The 23,440-nt window shown below is 39.8% G+C and overlaps 1 protein-coding gene across 1 annotated transcript; it reads right to left on the reverse strand.

Moving 5' to 3' along the window:
- Positions 1 to 3,723: 3,723 nt before the first annotated feature.
- si:dkey-29d8.3 (uncharacterized protein LOC556220 homolog) lies at positions 3,724 to 19,217 on the reverse strand. The gene is made up of 7 exons (XM_060905655.1): positions 18,928 to 19,217; positions 14,714 to 14,858; positions 11,685 to 11,798; positions 9,434 to 9,578; positions 7,634 to 7,779; positions 6,393 to 6,532; positions 3,724 to 4,067 (listed from the first exon to the last, which is right to left on the reverse strand). Exons 1-7 carry the CDS (start codon positions 19,022 to 19,024, stop codon positions 3,931 to 3,933), a joined length of 924 nt encoding a protein of 307 aa, XP_060761638.1. The 5' UTR covers positions 19,025 to 19,217; the 3' UTR covers positions 3,724 to 3,930.
- Positions 19,218 to 23,440: the final 4,223 nt, after the last annotated feature.

A 23,440-nucleotide genomic window follows, 5' to 3' on the forward strand; every position in this document is an offset into this window, starting at 1 on the left:
TGTAACCAAATACACAATGTAATAATATTGAACAGATTTGAATTAATATGATGAGCTGGTACAAATGTAGTCATGATCCCATTTAACATGAAAATTAAATCAGACAGAACAAGTGTTGCCAGACGAGACAAACCTCACCCGGTAGCACTTATGATGAATATGAAGGAAGATATCGCGAAAAAAAATCGGTCCCCTATGTGTACATGTGACTACTGCTTATAAATAAAATAGTTTTCTGATCCCATGTCCATACAGTAAATATAGCATATATATTTACTCTATGAGGCAATAGCCATAAAAATGAAGTGTAATTAAAAAAATGAACAATTTAAAAATCACAGAAGTAAAATACAGTGGTGCTTGAAAGTTTGTGAACCCTTTAGAATTTTCTATATTTCTGCATAAATATGACCTAAAACATCATCAGATTTTCACACAAGTCTTAAAAGTAGATTCAGGTAACCCAGTTAAACAAATGAGACAAAAATATTATACTTGGTCATTTATTTATTGAGGAAAATGATCCAATATTACATATCTGTGAGTGGCAAAACTATGCGAACCTCTAGGATTAGCAGTTAATTTGAAGGTGAAATTAGAGTCAGGTGTTTTCAATCAATGGGATGACAATCAGGTGTGAGTGGGCACCCTGTTTTATTTAAAGAACAGGGATCTATCAAAGTCTGATCTTCACAACACGTTTGTGGAAGTGTATCATGGCACGAACAAAGGAGATTTCTGAGGACCTCAGAAAAAGCGTTGTTGATGCTCATCAGGCTGGAAAAGGTTACAAAACCATCTCTAAAGAGTTTGGACTCCACCAATCCACAGTCAGACAGATTGTGAACAAATGGAGGAAATTCACGACCATTGTTACCCTCCCCAGGAGTGGTCGACCAACAAAGATCACTCCAAGAGCAAAGCGTGTAATAGTCGGCGAGGTCACAAAGGACCCCAGGGTAACTTCTAAGCAACTGAAGGCCTCTCTCACATTGGCTAATGTTAATGTTCATGAGTCCACCATCAGGAGAACACTGAACAACAATGGTGTTCATGGCAGGGTTGCAAGGAGAAAACCACTGCTCTCCAAAAGAACATTGCTGCTTGTCTGCAGTTTGCTAAAGATCATGTGGACAAGCCAGAAGGCTATTGGAAAAATGTTTTGTGGATGGATGAGACCAAAATAGGACTTTTTAGTTTAAATGAGAATCGTTATATTTGGAGAAAGGAAAACGCTGCATTCCGGCAAAAGAACCTTATCTCATTTGTGAAACATGGTGGTGGTAGTATCATGGTTTGGGCCTGTTTTGCTGCATCTGGGCCAGGACGGCTTGCTGTCATTAATGGAACAATGAATTCTGAATTATACCAGCAAATTCTAAAGGAAAATGTCAGGACATCTGTTCATGAACTGAATCTCAAGAGAAGGTGGGTCATGCAGCAAGACAACGGCGCTAAGCACACAAGTCGTCCTACCAAAGAATGCTTAAAGAAGAATAAAGTTAATATTTTGGAAAGGCTAAGTCAAAGTTCTGACCTCAATCCAATCAAAATGTTGTGGAAGGACCTGAAGCGAGCAGTTCATGTGAGGAAACCCACCAACATCCCAGAGTTGAAGCTGTTCTGTACAGAGGAATGGGCTAAAATTCCTCCAAGCCGGTGTGCAGGACTGATCAACAGTTACCGCAAACGTTTAGTTGCAGTTATTGCTGCACAAGGGGGTCACACCAGATACTGAAAGCAAAGGCTCACATACTTTTGCCACTCACAGATATGTAATATTGGATCATTTCCCTCAGTAAATAAATGACCAAGTATAATATTTTTGTCTCATTTGTTTAACTGGGTTCTCTTTATCTACTCTTAGGACTTGTGTGAAAATCTGATGATGTTTTAGGTCATATTTATGCAGAAATATAAAAAATTCTAAAGGGTTCACAAACTTTCAAGCACCACTGTATACCAAGTGTTTGTACTTTATATTATTCTACTCTTACCTCTTACAGTTTTAGAAACTGAAACCTCTGAACCGAGGCTGACACACACACACACTGTCACCATGACCCAAACTCTTATTTCCCGGAAATGGCCCGGCGCTAGAGCTCAGTGGAACGCACTTTCCCTCTGTAATAAGCATAAACATGTCTGAAAGCGATTTCTTTAGTCTAGTCCATTTATTTCGAATGGTGAACCGAATTGTATACACTCACCGGCCATTTTAATCGGAACACGTGTATGTACATGCGCAGTGCGCGACTGTTACACTCTTACAGCACGATGACGTAGTGGCTAGCGCCTCTATATGAGGCAGTAGCCACAACAAAAACGATTTTGACCTTTTAGGTGACCTTGACCAGATGACCCTCAAAACATTGGAGGTTCTATTTGAGACCAATGCCCAGCTATCCTGAAAGCTTCATGAAGATTGGTCCAGCCGTTTTCCCGTAATGTTGCGAACAAAAAAAATCCGACCGAAAACAATACCTCGCCCCACTTACTCCGTAGCAGGCGAGGTAATAAAGATACACACTCACCGGCCATGTTATTAGGAACTTGTCGTTGATTCTAAGATCCCTGTTCTTTGTTGCAGGAAGTTTCTCCATCATTAACGAGCTACACTAGAGAAATGTTAACTGTTAGCTAAGTTAGCTTAGTTATATACACTGATATTGTTGGTGAGGTAGATGTTAAGTTTCAGTTAATATTTAAATACCAAAGCTCACTTGATAGCTAATAACTACAGTTATAGAAAATGAATCACCACCTTCTGACCAATCAGAATCCAAAAGTAGCTTTTTCTCTACACTCACCGGCCACTTGAATAGGAACTTCTTGTTGATTCTAAGATCCCTATTCTGTGAAGATTGATCCAGCCGTTTTCCCATAATATCGTTAACAAAAAAAAAAAAAAAACGGCCAAAAACATTACCTCACCCCCTGATGGACTTCGTTCTGGGCGAGGTAATTAAAACACGGCTCAAGATGCGCTCATGTCTTGACCTGGAATGGCCATTGAACTGTCCGCTATGCTTCTGTAGTACTTCGTGAATCTATTTTGAAATGATAAACCATAGAGACATATATACTGTAAGTAAGAACTACAAATCGAAGTTGGATTTAATGTAATGCATGGTAATGCTTAGACATTTTATACACAGAATATGTGTGTTTATTTGAGATACTTATCACCGTCACTGCTGTACTCTGGATGAATTATTGCTGACGCCTATACACAGAAGTGGATATTTGAGAATGAAGTGTTCATTTTGAACCTCTCAACTGGATGGACTCGACAAGATTGCAGCAATCATTCAGTGATCGGTGAGGACGCCGTAAAGAAAAATCTTCATTAATGCGTTTCTGGAGTTACTGAGAATCTGGTCATTGCCAAAAGAGCCATTGTTGGATTTTTAATCAAAGACCTTATGCTCTGTACTTAGATTATTGCTTCAAGTTTTGGATTGGACACATGCATGTCTTGCCAAGTGAATAAAAATGGAAATGTTTCAGTTCTTGACAAGAGCTCCAGACGATACTTCTTGCATGAATAGAACGGCTAGTTCAGCCGACTTGAGTTCGCATTTAATTATCCAACACTAAAAATACAGCCTCTTCGTTACTCTTCCATTCATCATCAAGACTAACTAAAAAAAAAAAAATGATGCAGACAGACTCAGTGTGGGAATGTGAACCAAAGAAATACCCAAAATCAGTCTGAGCAAATATTTTCTCATGGTACTTTATTAATATATGTTCTGGCTGTGTATTAAAGCAGATTCAGGTTTAAACATGGTTACTACACATGAATAAGGAATGACACGTACATAACAGTGTATCAAATATTAGTGTTAAAGGCTGTGTTTTGTTACAGTGGAATAGAATCGATTCAAAGGCTTTGGTGTTTCATCTGCTAGCTTTAAAGCCACGCTGCTATTTTTCTGTGGCGTGGGCAGAAGGCATCAGCTCGTCAGGATTCTCATCTTGGAAGAGAGGACGAGTACGGTGCCTCCAAATCACCAGAAAAAGTCGGATCACGAAGAAAAGGCAGGCCAGCACCAAGAGAACAACTGCAAAGAAGAGATGAAATATGAACGTTAACGAACAAGTGGACTTGGAACATGAATGAGAGCACACACACACGCACACGCCTCCATCACTCCCACCCTAATCTGTTGAACCTACACAGATTTGTGGAAAGCCTTTTACGGTAAAGGGAAGCAACTGAGGAGCAGGTCCCTGCTGGGGGTGGAGCTTATTTCAGGGCTGGAAAAATGTAAACAGAGACCTGAGGTGGCAATTGAGGTTTTTCACCTGACGTCACAGGGTCACGTGACGCCCCGGTGTCCGCCATTTTGAACGTCAAGCTAGCTAATGTCAACAACAGTAGCTGGTATGTTACTGTAGCAATGTTTACGTTCAGTCATTTGGATGACTGTTAAAACCTTTCAGTCTCAAGTTTTTCCTTTACTGGATTTACTAGTTTACTGAGCTAGCGCGCCGGCCGCCGGCAGGCTAGCGCGCGCTAGCTCCCAGCTTGCCCGAGCGCGCTAGCTCAATAAACTAGTAAATACAGTAAAGGAAAAACTTGAGACTGAAAGGTTTTAACAGTCATCCAAATGACTGAACGTAAACATTGCTACAGTAACATACCAGCTATGATGTTGTTGACATTAGCTAGTGCTAACAGCTAGTTGCTAATACACTGCTACAACTACACCGACCCTAATAATACAGTTCTTGGTCATCGCCTGGTAACAGCAAATTTATAACGGGCCATGTCTCAACAGACTAAGAAGTTATTTCAATGACATTTAATAACATTTTGTTTATCCTGAGGACCGAAAGTAAATGAAAATGTGAACAAACCTTAGCTGTAATAAGATGGCGACCACCGGCTCCAGGGACGACCCGCTGATGTAGGCATGTTACCCAGCCTGACACAAAATATATTTGTAGGTATCCAAACTCTTATACGCTTTCAGATCAATACCTGTGTATGGCGATGGGTTTTTAACGACATAGGTATACAGATCACGTGGGCCGAAGTCAGGTAAAGACGAGGGCTTTGTGTACTTCCGTACGTCAGTGAACAATCCTGGTGGAAGCAGGTAAACGTCGTTCTCTAAGCCTGCTAACCTCAATTTTTGCAAATACCTCTCCCTCTGCTTGCCCTGTAAATGCCCTATGTCGCTGGATAGTGAAGGTGTTTTCTGCATCTCGCTCCTTTTTCTTTTATGTTTTTCGTTTGTTGCCTTCCTCGCATTCAAACTGATTCGAGCCGTGCCGTCCAAAATGGCAGCATCACATGACTTGGTCACGTGGGTGAAATACCTCAATATGGCAAATTTGCCACTGATTGTTGAAAATGTGGTCTCCTATTAGTCACAGTGAAAGGAAAATGACCTCTGTTCCCGTCAGTCCCAATGAAGGAGGCGTGGCTTGTGTAGCTGTCTGTGTTATTGAAGAGGGTGTGGCTTGTGTGCCTGTTCATTCCAATGAGAAAGGCCTGTCAGAGCAGTGAAATAGGTGTTGTTTATGCCCCTATCAGTTCCAGTGAAGGAGGTGTGGCATCTGTGCCAGTCAGTCCTGATGAAGGAGGTGTGGCTTGTGTGCCTGTCAGTCCTAGTGAACAAGGTAGTCCGTTGTACATCAGTTTCATTGAAGAAGGCATGGCTTCGGTGTCCGTCAGTCACAATGTAGGAGGTGTGGCCTTGTTCCTGTCAATCCCAGTCAAGGAGGTGTGGCCTCTGTATATGAATTCTAGTCAAGGAAGTATGGTTTCTGTGAAAGTCAGCCTTAGTAAAGGAGGTGCGGCTTCTCTTCCTGTCAAGACTTGTTGAGTTAGATGTGGCTTGTGTGTCTATCAGTTCCAGTGAAGGAGGCATGGCCTCTATGCCTACCAGTCGCAATGAAGGAGGTGTGGCTTGTGTGTCTGTCAAGCTTCGTGAACAAGGCGTGGTCTCTGTACCACAGTTCTAGTGAAAGAGGTGTGGCTTCTGTGCCTGTCAGTCACCGTCAACAAGGTATTGCCTTGTTCCTGTCAGTCCCAGTGAAGGTGTGGCTTCTGTGCCAATGAAGGCGGTGTGATCTCTCTGAAAGTCAGTTACAATGAAGGTGGTGTGGCTTCTTTGCTTATTAGTTGAACAAGAAAGCATGTTCAGTCCAAAAAAAGAAGGTGTGGCCTTTCTATCTGCAAATAAAGAGGCGTGGCCTTGTTGCTTTTTAAACCAGACACCATCAGCTAAAATCAAACACTTTGCATGATACTGAACTCCAGTGTATCGTATCATGGACTCAGACGGCTACTCAGATTGTTAATCGTGAATCCTTACCTTTCACCACACAAAGCAGGCCATAGAACTACTCCATATCTTGTATCATCACAGACTCACCTGAAAACACGGCGTTTCTGCCTGGATCTGCTCCATGATAGTTTTTGCTCAGGCTTCCACTGAGAGCGAAGATGATGACGGGGTAGATGGTGAGAATGTAGCGCACATGCTTCTCGATCACAAAGTTCTCAACAGCAAACCTGCACATGCAAAAAGTTTGGTGTCAAAAACAAAAAATTTAAACAATACGAAAAATAACTTCACTGGCCACTTCAATAGGAACTTCGTGTTGATTCTAAGATTCCTGTTCTTGGCTGCAGGAGCGGAACCCAACGTGGTCTTCTTTCTGCTGTTGCATGAGGAGATGCTTTTCTGCTCACCATGGTTGTAAAAAAAAAAAAAAAAGTGTGATTATATGAGTTACTACATCCTTCCTGGCAAAAAAAAAAAGCTCGATGCAATCTGCCCATTTTCCTTTGACCTCTCTTATCAATAAGGCATTTGGTTCCCCCACAGAACTGTTGGTCACTCAGTGTTTTTTGCACCATTCTGTGTAAACTCTAGACTGTTGTGTGTGAAAGCCACAGGAAGGAGATCAGCAGTTTCTGAAACACTCAAACCAACTGGCTCGAACCAACACCCATGCCACAGTGAAAGAAAGTCACACTTCATTGGGAGATCACAATTTTTCCCATTCTGATGTTTGAACATTGTAAACATTAACTGAAGCTCTTGATTTGTATCTGCATGATTTGATGCATAAAGGGACCGGCTGATTAGAGAACTGCATAAAACAGCAGGGGCGGCACGGTGGTGTAGTGCTTAGCACTGTCGCCTCACAGCAAGAAGGTCCGGGTTCGAGCCCCGTGGCCGGCGAGGGCCTTTCTGTGTGGAGTTTGCATGTTCTCCCCGTGTCCGCGTGGGTTTCCTCCGGGTGCTCCGGTTTCCCCCACAGTCCAAAGACATGCAGGTTAGGTGAACTGGTGACTCTAAATTGACCGTAGGTGTGAATGTGAGTGTGAATGGTTGTCTGTGTCTATGTGTCAGCCCTGTGATGACCTGGCGACTTGTCCAGGGTGTACCCCGCCTTTCGCCTGTAGTCAGCTGGGATAGGCTCCAGCTTGCCTGCGACCCTGTAGAACAGGATAAAGCGGCTAGAGATAATGAGATGAGATGAGATAAAACAGCAGGTGGGTGGGTGGATGGATGGATGGATGGATGGATGGGTGTTCCTAATAAAGTGGCCGATGAGCATATATCTAAATGATCAAAAGAACATTCGACACTGAATCAGGACGAACCATACAATCACTTCTACAAGCAGAATGCACAGAGAAACAGTGGCCGCATTCGTGGCTGACATGGAGGTGATATCCAACACGATGGTCAGGTTGAGGAGCGTAGCTATGGTCGTCCATGTTGCGTAAGTAGCAATACTATTCTGAACCTGAAACACACAGAGAGCTGAACATCACATCGACTCCATCACACAACAGTTTGCCGTAATAATACACAGTACTATGATCAGGAAAAATTATGGCTCACGTTATTGTATTATAGAAATCATTATTTCCAGATGTGGTACATACATAGATTCAAATATGATGCAGTGCTCTTGAACAGGTTCAGTGGACTGTTTAATTAGGATGAATATTATATTTTCAAGTCCTAAAGGCTGAGGGTTAAACTGTTTTCTTCAAGAAATAAACACATGCATATTTTCCTTTTGGGAAAATATGAAGGAAATTCAATACAATATGGAAATAACAAATCAAGACATATTAGAACATTATTATTAGTAGTAGTAGCTTTGTACTGTTACCTAAAGAGTAAAAAATTCACTTTTTGTACTTGCTAAATTAGATTAGATTTTTTTATATATTAATTTTCCATAAATTTCTAATTTATTAATTAATGCGAAATTCAACATGCACGCTCAAATAGGCGAACAGTAGGAGTCCATTTCTGTCCCCCAAGGTACAATCTACACTAGTATATCCCTAAGGCTCATTATTGGACTTCAAGGTAACTATGTGTCCGTTTTTATGGCCAAAAAGATTCATAAATGTTCCCAAGCAGTATATAAAAAGGTACAAATAAGTACCTTAGAGGGTACTGATCCAGTGACAAGGCATTGTACCCCTAACCGTATAATAACATACTTTATTTTATCCACATTCACTGGATATGAGCAATCGTGCACTCTGATTGGCTACTCTACTACTAGGCTATCAGCTCATATACCGTGAGTAGAGAAAAACAAAATGGCGGAGCGTGTTGCTGAACCAACCAAGGTCAAAATAAATTAAAAAAATCTACTTGAAAACAAACCCCACCCCCCAAAAAAATAAATATGGAATGAAAGTATTTGATGGTAAGAAAGTATCTTTTTTAAAATTATTTTTCAAGAATTATCAAATTTTTCACAAATTGCTCCTGTCATTTGTTTACAGCCTAAGCAGAAATGATTTTTTTAGATGTTTTGTATAAAGTTTTTATTGATCGAATTTGCAAAAACTAAAAATAAAAATGATCCGTTTCTCAAAATCCAGTGAATGTGGGTAGAATAAAACAGTTATTCCACTCAATCTCGTCGTATATGACTTATAGTCAACTCGGTACTACGCGCCTCGTTGGCAATCAGCTCATGTACGACTCGATTTCATAGAAAAACTTAATTATTTTGTGAGTGGGGTAATTTTAAAAAAAATGTATTTTGTTATTAGTCAGTCCTTTCAATAGCATATTACTCCACAAAATTTAATTTTAAACATAATAATATACTTTTTTAAGGGAAACATATATATTTGTTCATCGGTAAGGCTCCATTTCCACATTATATGATCATTATATAAATAAATCTAAAAAAATATTTGGTCAAATTTTCAATTTTTGGCCACAAATTGACACTGGCCATCATCCACAGCTGGATTTTCAGTGTATTTCTAGATGTAGACTTTTTTTATTTTTTAAATACCATTCAATTTGAATATCATTTCACCATTAGTACTGAGGTTATTTATAGACGTGCAACATCACACTAATTTACACACACACACACACACACACACACACACACACACACACACACACACACACACCAGCACATAGATGCAGCACAGATGTATGGGATGATTCTGTTTGATCCAGGCTCCGTGAGCTCTCAGACCGACACAGGAGAAGAAGATCAGGAGGTAATTGGTGAATGCAATCAGAGCTAAACATATCAGTGCTGGAACCATCAACCTGCAGAGAAGAAAAACAAAAAACACACCCCATCAGCTCACTACTACAGGGTTGCCAGACATGTTCCAAACTAGCGCACTGGTCACTAAAACCAGTCTAAACCCCTGTATTATAAATAAAACATAACCACAGTCATTTACATTGCTGTTGCATTATTTACAACATACCATTTTAATAAAGCAGTGATAAAAACCATATTTACTCAAGAGGTTTTTCACAGAGGTCATTAAATGTGTCATTTTATTACAGATGTTGACGTAAATACCTGAGGGTGAGTAAATCTATTCACAGACGCACTGCAAGCCCAGACATGTTGTAAAAGGAAAATTTAACATGCCTTTAATATGGTTTATATTTGTAAACTGCACTATGAATATATTTATACATTCTATTATGCACAGAACATCTTATATTGCATCTTGTAGGCTTATAGCTGGCTTGGTATTTTTTATAATTGGTCTGCTTTATTGTTGGTGCGAATGAAAGAATTTTACTAAATCAAAAATATTTTAAAGTATAAGCACAACCCCATATACATACATCACAGTTCATGTAACACCGATCTGTCTTATTTCTCATTTTAATCTTTTTTTGGGGGGGGGGCTTTTTTCACCTTTATTGGATAGGACAGTGTAGAGACAGGAAATGAGCGGGAGAGAGAGACAGGGAGGGATCGGGAAATGACCTCGGGTCGGAATCGAACCCGGGTCCCCGGATTTATGGTATGGCGCCTTATGCCGCTTTTCCACTACCAACGCGGCTGAGTTGGGCTGAGCCGTGCGGTGCTGAGTTGGGCTGAGTCGGGCTGTTGGGGTTGCATTTCGACTACAACCGCGCTGAACCGTGCTGGCTGGAAGTGGGTGGACACATTGGGTGGAGTTAGCGAAAGTGGGTGGACGTCACGTGATGTCGTTAGGCGGCGCAAACAGTTACATCAGTGACCTTTTAAGCGGTAGTCTCACGACCCGGATAGTAAACAATAAACATGGAGGACATGGAGTCGTTAGTGTTGCTGGTCTTGGTGCTGTGGCTTGTTGTCACCGACAATGCCAACAGATACTGGCAAGAGCGTATAGATGAGGCGAGGCGCATAAGGCTTCATAATTCTCGTAATTCGTAATTCTTCTTCTTCCGGGTTTACGGTGTTTACAGATCCCAGCGTGCTCGCGGGGCAGGCGTGTGTGGGCATGTGAGGACACGCCTCCTCACCAATCAGTGCACAGGGGAGTGTCTCCTCACGCCCCTAGCCCCACTCGGCTCGCTTCAGCCCTACTCCAAAACCATGCGAGTTTTGGGTGCTGAGTAGGGCTGAAGCAAGCTGAGTCGTGCTGCTCTGAGGTAGTCGAAACGCAAGCTGTGTCGGGCTGAAGTGAGCAGAAGTGAGCTGAAAAAGGGTAGTGGAAAAGGGCCATTAGTCGACTGAGCCACGGCGCCCCCATCATTTTAATCTTTTGGCCTCATCTCCTGAACAAACCTTCAGAATAAGTTTGGCTTATTCACAAACACTCACCAGCCACTTTAATAGGAACATGTTGTTGATTCTAAGATCCCTGTTCTTGGCTGCAAGAGTGGAACCCAATGTGGTCTTCTGTTTTCTGGTGCATGCCGAGATGCTTTTCTGCTCACCACGGCTGCGAAGAGTTATGATATCCTTCCTGGCAAAAAAAGCTCCAACTAATCTGGCCATTTTCCTCGGACCTCTCTTATCAACAAGGCGTTTGTTTCCACCCACAGAACTGTCGCTCACTCACTCGATGTATTTTTGTTTTTCGCACCATTCTGTGTTGAGACTGTTGTGTGTGTGAAAACCCCAAGAAGGAGATCAGCAGTTTCTGAAACACTCAAACCAACTCAAACCATCTGGCTCAAACCAACACCCATTCCACAGTGAAAGAAAGTCACACTTAACTTTGAGATCACAGTTTCTCCCATTCTGATGTTTGAACATTAACTGAAGCTCTTGATTTGTATCTGCATGATTTGACGCATCGTGCTGCTGATTAGATAACGGTACAAAACAGCAGGTGGATGGATGGGTGTTCCTAATAAAGTGGGATATACACTGAGTGAGTGTATATTCGGTTCACCACGTGGAGTCATACTTACTCTCGATCCCAGAGCAGGAGCCAGGTGATGTTCAGGAGCATGTTCATCATCCAGGAGAGGAAAAAGCCGTAAGGAAGAACAGCAGGACTACAGTACATCCATCCGGTGGCAGTCCTTCATACGAAACATAAAGATGGTCATTTGTTTTTCCTTCATAGAAGGAATTCTCTGAAACTTTTTCTATAACCGAAGCTTTTACAGGAGCGAAGCTGCAAATTAGCTACAGGCTTATTCTGTTAATGAACTCGTTCAAATCTTTTCAAAAGCAATAACTTACACAGGAACTTGTATTTAAATTATGTTTTATTTAACAAAGAAAAAACGTATCATCAATAACATGGAGAAGTTTTCTATAAAAAGGTGTTTTGAGAACTTTTATGGAAGGAGTCTCCAGTGTCAGTGTCAAAAACTTCAGGACAGGCTGATCAGGGAATGACAGTTCAAAGTACGAAGTAGCTAGAAATGGATAAAAAAAACCTATGATGATGTTCTTAAATAAAAAAAAAAAAGTCAAATTGTTGTGGTGAAAGAGGAATAAAACACTTCAGAAGGTGCTGTTATTGGAATAATACAGTAATCACGTCGAGCTGTATTACATCCCTTGTTGATTATCTTCCTTTACAGTGGTGCTTGAAAGTTTGTGAACCCTTTAGAATTTTCTATATTTCTGCATAAATATGACCTAAAACATGATCAGATTTTCACACAAGTCCTAAAAGTAGATAAAGAGAACCCAGTTAAACAAATGAAACAAAAATATTATACTTGGTCATTTATTTAGTGAGGAAAATGATCCAATATTGCATATCTGTGAGTGGCAAAAGTATGTGAAACTCTAGGATTAGCAGTTAATTTGAAGGTGAAATTAGAGTCAGGTGTTTTCAATCAATGAGATGACAATCAGGTGTGAGTGGGCACCCTGTTTTATTTAAAGAACAGGGATCTATCAAAGTCTGATCTTCACAATGCATGTTTATGGAAGTGTATCATGGCACGAACAAAGGAGGACCTCAGAAAAAGCGTTGTTGATGCATATCAGGCTGGAGAAGGTTACAAAACCATCTCTAAAGAGTTTGGACTCCACCAATCCACAGTCAGACAGATTGTGTACAAATGGAGGAAATTCAAGACCATTGTTTCCCTCCCCAGGAGTGGTCAACCAACAAAGATCACTCCAAGAGCAAGGCATGTAATAGTTGGCGAGGTCACAAAGGACCCCAGGGTAACTTCTAAGCAACTGAAGGCCTCTCTCACGTTGGCTAATGTTAATGTTCATGAGTCCACCATCAGGAGAACACTGAACAACAATGGTGAGCATGGCAGGGTTGCAAGGAGAAAGCCACTGCTCTCCAAAAAGAACATTGCTGCTCATTTGCAGTTTGCTAAAGATCATGTGGACAAGTCAGAAGGCTACTGGAAAAATGTTTTGTGGACAGATGAGACCAAAATAGAACTTTTTGGTTTAAATGAGAAGCATTATGTTTGGAGAAAGGAAAACTGCATTCCAGAATAAGAACCTTATCCCATCTGTGAAACATGGTGGTGGTAGTATCATGGTTTGGGCCTGTTTTGCTGCATCTGGGCCAGGACGGCTTGCCATCATTAATAAAACAATGAATTCTGAATTATACCAGCGAATTCGAAAGGAAAATGTCAGGACGTCTGTCCATGAACTGAATCTCAAGAGAAGGTGGGTCATGCAGCAAGACAACGCCCCTAAGCACACAAGTCGTTCTACCAAAGAATGGTTAAAGAAGAATAAAGTTAATGTTTTGGAATGGCCAAGTCAAAGTCCTGACCTTAATCCAATGGAAATGTTGTGGAAGGACCTGAAGCGAGCAGTTCATGTGAGGAAACCCACCAACATCCCAGAGTTGAAGCTGTTCTGTACGGAGGAACGGGCTAAAATTCCTCCAAGCCGGTGTGATCAACAGTTACCAGAAATGTTTAGTTGCAGTTATTGCTGCACAAGGGGGTCACACCAGATACTGAAAGCAAGGGTTCACATACTTTTGCCACTTACAGATATGTAATATTGGATCATTTTCCTCAATAAATAAATGACCAAGTATAATATTTTTTGTCTCATTTGTTCAACTGGGTTCTCTTTATCTACTTTTAGGACTTGTGTGAAAATCTGATGATGTTTTAGGTCATATTTATGCAGAAATATAGAAAATTCTAAAGGGTTCACAAACTTTCAAGCACCACTGTAGTATAAATACTGAGGTGATTACAGGAAATTGTGCGCACTGACTGGTTGAGAAATTCAGATTATTTACCGATAATCACCTCGAGCGACTCGGTAAAATAGCAGCCAAGTGCTTCGTCACCGTAAGTGAGGAAGAATTACAAATGATGAAAGAAAACGCTGTTCCTAAAAGCACGAAAGATGCTCCGAAGTTTGGTCTAAAACTATTCAAAGGTAAAGTGGAGTTGTGATTTATTTTATTCATTTCAAAACAAAGTATTTTACGTGACTCGGCATAGATAAGTGACAAGTCTGTGCCGCGCCGGGATTACATTTGCATGCCGTTTTTGAAGTTTGAAATAAATTTTTATATGATTTTAAAAAAATAAATTACCCGCCTCAGGCTCAATGAATATGTGGTGAATAATAACCTCGACTTCATCTTGGAGGTTACTCACCGATATTCACTTCACCTTCAGTGAATAACTTTTAAAAAACAGTATGACGTTGCACAGATCAGTCTGAAATATTTTTGCTGAAAATAAAGATGTTGGGCATCAGCTTGTCTGTTTAATATCAAGGAAACTCTGAATACAGTTTGAGGAAAATATTTACACAAAAGACTCTGGGCGAGACAGACTTTTATTCTTTTTCTTTGTTTTTTTTTCTTCAGTCAAAAAAAAAAAACCCACACATCTCGAACATTTGGAGTCGAGTGTAAAATTAAACGTCAACTTGATTTTTCTGGATCGTTCCTTTAATCCTTGGCAAGAAATTTGTTTCAACTAACTAAACAAACTCTCATGGATGAATTGATCACTTGTGTATCTGTGATTACCGTGTACAGATGTAGCTCAGAAAATACACGTTCATCGCCAGAAGCCAGGTGTAGATAATCCCCCATATGGAGAAAGTCCAACCAGCAGGAGTGATTTCCGTCTCGTACAGAGCCGACACGTTTCCTGTGCTGTGCAGAAACGGTCCTGAACAACAACCAGACACCAACGACACACTCCGTCACATGGTTAATATTTCCAGGGTATGATTGTGACTACACACATTTCCACAAATCATTACAACACAAACCACAGCTTCACATTCACTGCATTACAAATTACAGTGCCCTGCACAAATAAATATCGGCACCCCTTAGCAAAAGGAGGTTGTGCAAGTACAGTATTAAATGTAGGGGTGCCAATAATTGTAGCACTTGAGTTTTTGTTGAAAATCATTTTCTTCATGAGGGATTTGTTTTTCAATTAAAGGTTGGATTTTTGTCATTTTTTCAGCGGGAGATGAAGCGACATCACCAAAAGGTGGCTTTTCTTCTAACCCTTTTTTACTAAGCTTTACAAGGGGTGCCAATAATTATTAGAGGGCCCTGTAGCTAGAGTTAGAAGATTGTGATTAGGAATGATTAACTCGTTCACTGATGCTGAACGAGCTGGTAAAATTAAATTAAAATATTCAGATTTCATAAATGACAGCAAAAGATTAGATCATCATCATCATCATCATGACATTAAAATTAATCATGTGCAAAATTATAAAATATTAAGCTCTCATTGGATGTTATAAAATCTGGCAATAAGTTTACACGCCTTGTATCCTGGTGCAAATATTATAATATAAAAAGCTATGTTTTTGGTTAAAGATCAGTTGAACAAAAATCTGTTCAACTGATCATGTAGCTTTTGTATAAAGAAAATAATAAAATAAGTCTTATAGTTATTTCTCGGTATTATGATACTAATATTTGCAGCTACATTCAATCATATCCCGTTGAAATAATACATTATAATAAAACCAATTAATATTCACAGAATAAAAAATGTGATTTTTTTTTTTTTTTACACTGTTCACTGTAAAACCCGATAAAGTCACTGAGCTCAAAAATTTTATTGAAACCAATTACGTAAAAAATTTTTAGGTAAGTAACTTAAATTTTTTAAGGTAAGATTTCTTAAAAATTACACTATAGTTACACTTAATTGTAATTTTTAAGAAATCTTACCTTAAAAAATGTAAGTTACTTACCTCAAAAATTTTTACGTAATCGGTTTCAATAAAATTTTTGAGCTCAGTGACCTTATCGGGTTTTACAGTGCTGTACAAAAACAATACTCCAGTCACATACTCTATACTCTCTGATAATCTTATTGGACAAATATTTGCCCTGACTGTTCTGCATCTCAAAAGAGACGTTAGTCCAGGTCGTGTTTTTTTTGGGGGGGACGACAAAACGTGTGCATTGATTAACTAGTCAAAGATTCGCTCAGAAACGTTCAGCTGCTTGCTTGGACGATTAAACTCGGGCCTTTACGTACATCTATTCACATTTCAGCACTTACATTAGGCATGAGCTCAATTAAATCTTATTCTGAAAGAGTAACAGGAAACAATAATGCTAAATAGAATTAAACTGCAAGAGGGAAAAAAAACCCAAACACTTTACAGTTCTTCCATAATGCAGGGTGTTCAGTATGGGATAAAACCACAGCACATGGTGTGTACAGTCAATCAATCAACTATAAAAAATTTAAACCATGGAAACGTATCTGCAGTCTATTGACTCGTCTGTAATTTTCAGATTAATTTATACAATGGCAAGGGAAAAAAAAAAAAAACACTTGCATGTTTGAATCCGTAGCAGGAAAGCAGAAATACTGGATATACAAGTGTAGTTTTGATTTATAGGCGAATACAAAAGACAGAAGGAGGTAAATACTTATAATATTTGTCCCCCAGTACAACTTACCATACGCCTTCATAGTTAACCACGTAACGTATCAGTAAATGTGAAAAATGTACAAATTCGTACTGCACAAGGGGGTCACAACAGATACTGAAAGCAAAAGTGCACATACTTTTGCTTCTCCCTGATATAAATATTGGATCATTTCCCTCAATAAATCAATGACTGACTATAATATTGATGTCTCCTTTGCTTGTGGTTGGGGTTTATCTTTATCTACTTTTAGGCCTTGTGTGAAAATCTGATGATGATCTGATGATTTATGGAGAAATACAGAACATTCAAAAGGGGTCACAAACTTTCAAGCACCACTGTTGGTTGATAGATAGATAGATAGATAGATAGATAGATAGATAGATAGATAGATAGATAGATAGATAGATCTCAGCATACTCAAGTAACAATTTTAACTGATTAAAATGAACAGAGATGATGAATTTTGAGTTATTTACTCGTCTTGCTGTGATGAACTCAGCTGTTCTCCCATTGGACAGAATGCTAATGTGGCTTTAACAATAAAAACAGAGCGAGCTCACAGATCTTCCAAGCTGAACTCGACCTCAACATGCTTCTTTTGGTTCTCATGTGTTTTTATGATGGAGAAGTCGTCATACTGTAAAAATCCTTCATAAATCCATCAAAAGAGAACATTTTACAAAAGCAGTGAACCAATTCAGTTGGCAGTAACGTGAATTTGACTGGATGTCTTTCTTTCTTTCTCCTTTAAGTAAGCGAGAAAGCAAAAGACACGTTTCATGGCACTTTAGATTTGATAAGAAGTACTTGGAAGGTCAAAATGAAAAAAAGTGTCAGGGTAAGCATCTTACGCAAGTACGTTTCTCTTGGAAATGTACTTGAGTAAGATGCTTTTTAAAATAAATAAATAATAATAACTGAGTCAAGTCCAAATCTTCCAAAATAGTCCAGTGATATAAACTTTAAAATAATAATAATAATAAAAGAGTAATGGAATGAAAACACACACACACACACACACACACACACACACACACACACAAAGTAAAGTGATAAATCAGAGGGAAATTAAAGAACCAATTCATGAAATAATGTTTCATAGTGAGTAAGCATCTGGGTAATCTGAGTACCGTCATGGTATTCCGGGTAAGCCTAAAAAGTGTTGAGGGAAAAAGGTTAGGTTAACACCTAAAAATATTGTTCCAAAGTGAATTTTTGTTCAGGTGTCATGTATTGTATAGCCTGTGAAGAGGGGAAATCAGTGAACGAAGGCTCCTATGATAGCAAATACAGCTCCCATTGATAGGATGTAGTGGAAGTGGGCTACTACATAGTATGTATCATGTAATACAATATCTAATGATGAGTTGGCTAGAACAATTCCAGTTAATCCTCCAACTGTGAAGAGAAAGATGAAGCCAAGTGCTCATAGCAGGGGGGTTTCTCGTTTAAATGAGAAATGTTGGGGTCTTTTTTTCTTTCTTTCTCTTGGAAATGTACTTGAGTAAGATGCTTTTTAAATAAATAAATAAATAAATAAATAATAACATCTGAGTCAAGTCCAAATCCGGGCGGCACGGTGGTGTAGTGGTTAGCGCTGTCGCCTCACAGCAAGAAGGTCCGGGTTCGAGCCCCGTGGCCGGTGAGGGCCTTTCTGTGCGGCGTTTGCATGTTCTCCCCGTGGGTTTCCTCCGGGTGCTCCGGTTTCCCCCACAGTACAAAGACATGCAGGTTAGGTTAACTGGTGACTCTAAATTGACCGTAGGTGTGAATGTGAGTGTGAATGGTTGTCTGTGTCTATGTGTCAGCCCTGTGATGACCTGGCGACTTGTCCAGGGTGAACCCCACCTTTCGCCCGTAGTCAGCTGGGATAGGCTCCAGCTTGCCTGAGACCCTGTAGAACAGGAGAAAGCGGCTAGAGATAATGAAGTCCAAATCCTCCAAAATAGTCCAGTGATACAAACTTTAAAAAAAATAATAAAAGAGTAAAGGAATGAAAACACACACACACACACACACACCCAAGTAAAGTGATGAAAAGATTTCATCACATTAATATACATCTCACGTGATCAATGTGAAAAATGACAATAAGGAAATTAATTCACAGGAAATCCTAAAAAAACAAGCAAACAACAAAAAAAACATTAAAACATGCACTAAATAAGAAAACTCCCCATGGGAAAAAGATTGTGTAAAATTGACATGTAAATTTCGTCTGACTTTTCTACCCTCTGATTGGCTGATAGCTAATGAGTGTATCCCATTAACCAATCCTTGCACAGGGGGCGTGGTTTCCCCCGACTCCCCCCTCCACCAACCTTTTCCTGATCCAGCCAAAGCGTTGATGATTAAGGTGGGGATGTAAACCAGCACAGACAGAACGAGAACCAAAATCCGCCCGATGTTCTTCTCCATGTTTTTCAGCTTGTTCACTGATTTTCCTCCGAATAAAGTGAAGTTAATCTGCTATTAAGCCGCTGAACACAAACAGCAGGTCTATAAACTATCTGTTATTTAGTATAAACTGAGTTAGATTAAAACTAACACCCTCTCACGCAACACTGTTTACTTCAGCTGCTGTCCATGTAATGGTTTCATAACTTCTCTTCTTCCCAGCTTTTAAAAGATGTGACTGAGGCAGGTTTATACCGCCACCTGGTGGCCAGGGAGTGGAATGAGCTCGCAGTGGAACAAAAAAAACAACCCAAATATTTAATTAAAAAAAGTGGAAAAGTAAAACAAAAATCATATTATTCACAGATTAAATAATTAAGAAAGAAAGAATCAATCATCTCATTATCTCTAGCCGCTTTATCCTGTTCTACAGGGTCGCAGGCAAGCTGGAGCCTATCCCAGCTGACTACGGGCGAAAGGCGGGGTACACCCTGGACAAGTCGCCAGGTCATCACAGGGCTGACACATAGACACAGACAACCATTCACACTCACATTCACACCTACGCTCAATTTAGAGTCACCAGTTAACCTAACCTGCATGTCTTTGGACTGTGGGGGAAACCGGAGCACCCGGAGGAAACCCACACGGACACGGGGAGAACATGCAAACTCCACACAGAAAGGCCCTCGCCGGCCACGGGGCTCGAACCCAGGACCTTCTTGATGTGAGGCGACAGCGCTAACCACTACACCACCGTGCCGCCCAGAATCAATCATATAAGAACATAAAAAGTAGGGCAAACAAAAAAAAGTGGTATTCAAAGAGATTCGAAAAGCATGCAAGAAAGAAAGAAGGATTTTTTTTTTAAGCAGGAAGGCAGGACAAAAAAATATTGGTATTCTGAAAGATTAAATAACTAACAAGCAAGGAAGGAAGGAAAAGAAAACATTTTTAAAAAACAGGAAAGGAAAACAAATAAATACTGGCATAGAATAGAATAGTATAGAATAGAATGCCTTTATTGTCACTATAGACATGTCCAATGAGATTAAAGCATCTCCAATAACAGTGCAAACAGCGTGTAGAGAGAGAGAGAGAGAGAGGAAGGGAAAAAAAGGGGTGAGGGTGTAAGGGGGGTAAGGTGCACAGTCCTGAGGTGGATGTGTTGTGTTACACATTATGGAGTGAGGTATTGCTCATTGCACATTATAAAGTATTGCACAGAGAGTGTCACATTATAAAATAAAATATTACACATTTATGAAGTATTGCAAGGTAAGGTAAGGTAAGGTAAGGTAAGGTAAGGTAAGGTAAGGTAGGTGCACAGACTTGAGGTGAATGTGTTGTGTGTAAGGTACACAGTCCTGAGGTGCATGTGTTGCGTTTCACATTATGGAGTGAGGTATTGCACATTATAAAAGTATTGGACAGAGATAGTCACCTTATAAAGTACTGCACATTATAAATTATTGCACGAAGAGAGTCACATAGTAAAATAAATAGACTATAAAGTCAGAGCATATCCGAGTTCAGGGCGGTTATGGCTTTTGGAAAGAAGCTGTTTTTGAATCAATTTGTCTTTGTCCTGTAGCACCTCCCTGAGGGCAACAGGTCAAACAGATCAAAGCCAGGGTGGGAGCTGTCCTTGATAATGTTCTTAGCTCTGCTAAGGCAGTGGGAGGTGTAAAACGGTCAATTTAGAGTCACCAGTTAATCTAACCTGCATGTCTTTGGGGGAAACTGGAGCACCGGGAGGAAACCCACGCAGACAGCATGCAAACTCCACACAGAAAGGCCCTTGTTGGCCGCTGGGTTCAAACCCAGGACCTTCTTTGCTGTGAGGCGACAGTGCTAACCACTACACCACCATGCCGCCCTAGAATTTATTTCATCAAGGTTTATTATATCTGCATAAAAATATACAATTAAATTAAAATGATTTCTATTTAAGAATAATTCTTCTTTTGGCTGTTCCCACTGAGGGGTCGCCACAGTGGATCTTTCCTCTCCATTGCTCCCTGTCTTCCGCATCCTTCTCTACCACTTTCATGTCCTCTCTCACCACATCCATGTATCTCCTCTTTGGCCTTCCTCGTTTTCGTGTGCCTGGCAGCTCCATCCTCAACATTCTCCTTCCAACATGCTCTGCATCTCTTCTCAGGATGTGCCCGTACCATCTCAGTCTCATCTCTCTTAGCTTAATTCCCAAGCTCTCCACATGTGCTGTCCCTCTGATGTGCTCGTCCAACCTCGTCACTCCCATCGCAAACCTTAACATCCTCAACTCCGCCACCTCCAACTTTGCCTCCTGTCTCTTCGTTAAGGGTACGGTCTCCAATCCATACATCACAGCTGGTCTCACTACCGTCTTATACATCTTACCTTTCACTTTTGCTGGGACTTTCCTATCACAAATGACTCCCGAAATCCTTCTCCAACTGCTCCACCCTGCCTGCACTCTCTTTCTCACCTCACTATCGCAGCCCCCATTTTCCTGCACAGTTGACCCCAGGTACTTGAATTCACCAATTTTCTTTACGTCTACTCCTTGCATCTTCACTACACTTTCATCCCCATTCTCATCGATGCACATGTATTCTGTTTTGCTCCTGCTCACCTTCATTCCAATGCGTCCCTCCATCTCTCCAAACCCAGCTCAACCTCCTTTCTTCACATATCACAATATCATCCGCAAACATCATGTTCCATGGTGACTCTTGCCTCACTTCGTCCGTCAAGCTACCCATCACTATGGCAAACAAGAAAGGACTCAAAGCAGATCCTGGATGGAGTCCCACCTTCACCTTGAACCATTCAGTCATTCCAACTGCACACCTCACTGCTGTTTCACTGTTCTCATACATGTCTTGCACCACTCTAATATACTTCTCATTCACTCCACTCTTTCTCATACAATACCATAACTCATCACTCGGCACTCTATCATGCAGAGAGATGATTTATGGTATTGTATGAGAAAGAATAAACCATTTACTATTTAAGAATTGTTTTAAATGATTATTTACTATTTAAGGATTTTCTTTAAAACATTATAAAGGCATTTATAAACATTTATCAAAGAAAGATTTCATGAAATAAAGGATTAATTAAAGCAAAAAATATGAAGAAAACTTATTTTATAAAATTTTGTTCTAGCTTTATTAAAAAAATACAAAAAGTTAAGAATTTTTTTATTTCACATTTATAGTCAAAATGATAAAATTTATGAAAGGTATTAAAGAAAAGAAAGATCAGATCAATATTATGAGGGATCATAATAATAACCATCAACACATCCGACAAATCTGTCCAAATCCAAAACCCCCGACTTTGTAAAAGTCCACGACCTGCAACTAAATATCAGTTTAGCAGAAAACACAGGATGTTTAACATGCACATATGGAGATGGAAATTATAAATATAGAGAGGTTTATGAAAAATCATTCAGCCAATATTTAATAAAATCACCCGACATTAATATATATATATATATATATATATATATATATATATATATATATATATATATATAGAAAGAGAGAGAGAGAGAGAGAGAGAGAGAGAGATTCCGTTGTTTTGCACAAAAAGTCCTGGAGTCACTGCTTCAAATCCACTTCAGGGACTGAAACTTTTTAAAATTAACGTCACAAATCAGAACAGAGTAAAGAAAGAGCCCCGGTACATGTTTTAATCGAAATTAAATCTCTCAGAGCTCAATTACAAGAGAAACTTTGCTTAATGAATGAACTAGATCACAAAATCCGGCCTTATTGCTTTTGAATACTTACTGTGAGGATAACGTGCCAAACTGAAAAGCAAAGCAATAACTATACTTACATTGCAAATACATTGCTTGTTAAAAAATATATATATTTCATAAGGAAACGTATTAGTTTTCCTTTAAGGAGCTTATGACTGGAGTTAAAGCGCCACCTAGTGGACTCTTATGAAACGAAGTTTTGGGTGCTGTGTTACATAAGGATTAAAAATTTAAATTCACCTTCTGACAAGTGTTTATCTGAATTATTGCTACAATAAGTAGAGGTAAAGCTGTTTAGACATTTTCGATATAAACTTCTAATCACTCCATCTGTGCATACACACACAGAGAATAGAGCACACAAAGAGGTGTACTTTCATTTCACACATCAGTCATCACTCCTTCCTTCCTCAGGGTGTTTTATGGTTAAAGATCACAGTAGCACAGACCACACTGAAAACTGAACACACAAACTGCTGGTTTTTATCCTCCACTCAACAAATGTGTGTGGATTAATCACGAATCACTGAACGTTCTTCTGTCCAGGTTGGGTGAGTCAGTACCCGTTGTAGCCTCAGATTCCTTGTCGGTCTTCTAGAGACCAAATACCTCAAGGTTCGACGTGTTGTGCATCCGGAGATGCTTTTCTGAAGTTTGACATGAACATTAACTGA

The sequence above is a fragment of the Neoarius graeffei genome, chromosome 23 (genome assembly GCF_027579695.1).
Source record: "Neoarius graeffei isolate fNeoGra1 chromosome 23, fNeoGra1.pri, whole genome shotgun sequence".
Lineage (NCBI taxonomy): Eukaryota > Metazoa > Chordata > Actinopteri > Siluriformes > Ariidae > Neoarius > Neoarius graeffei.

Bases quoted from the DNA above. Each gene is read 5' to 3' on its own strand.
- si:dkey-29d8.3 (XM_060905655.1), bottom strand. From the start codon at position 19,024: ATGGAGAAGAACATCGGGCGGATTTTGGTTCTCGTTCTGTCTGTGCTG. The intron at 14,859-18,927 runs GTTGGTGGAGGG...GTTGTTGTTCAG, and splicing joins TTTGGCTGGATCAGGAAAAG to GACCGTTTCTGCACAGCACA. The intron at 7,780-9,433 runs GTGTGTGTGTGT...TGTGTGTTTCAG, and splicing joins TGTGCTGCATCTATGTGCTG to GTTCAGAATAGTATTGCTAC.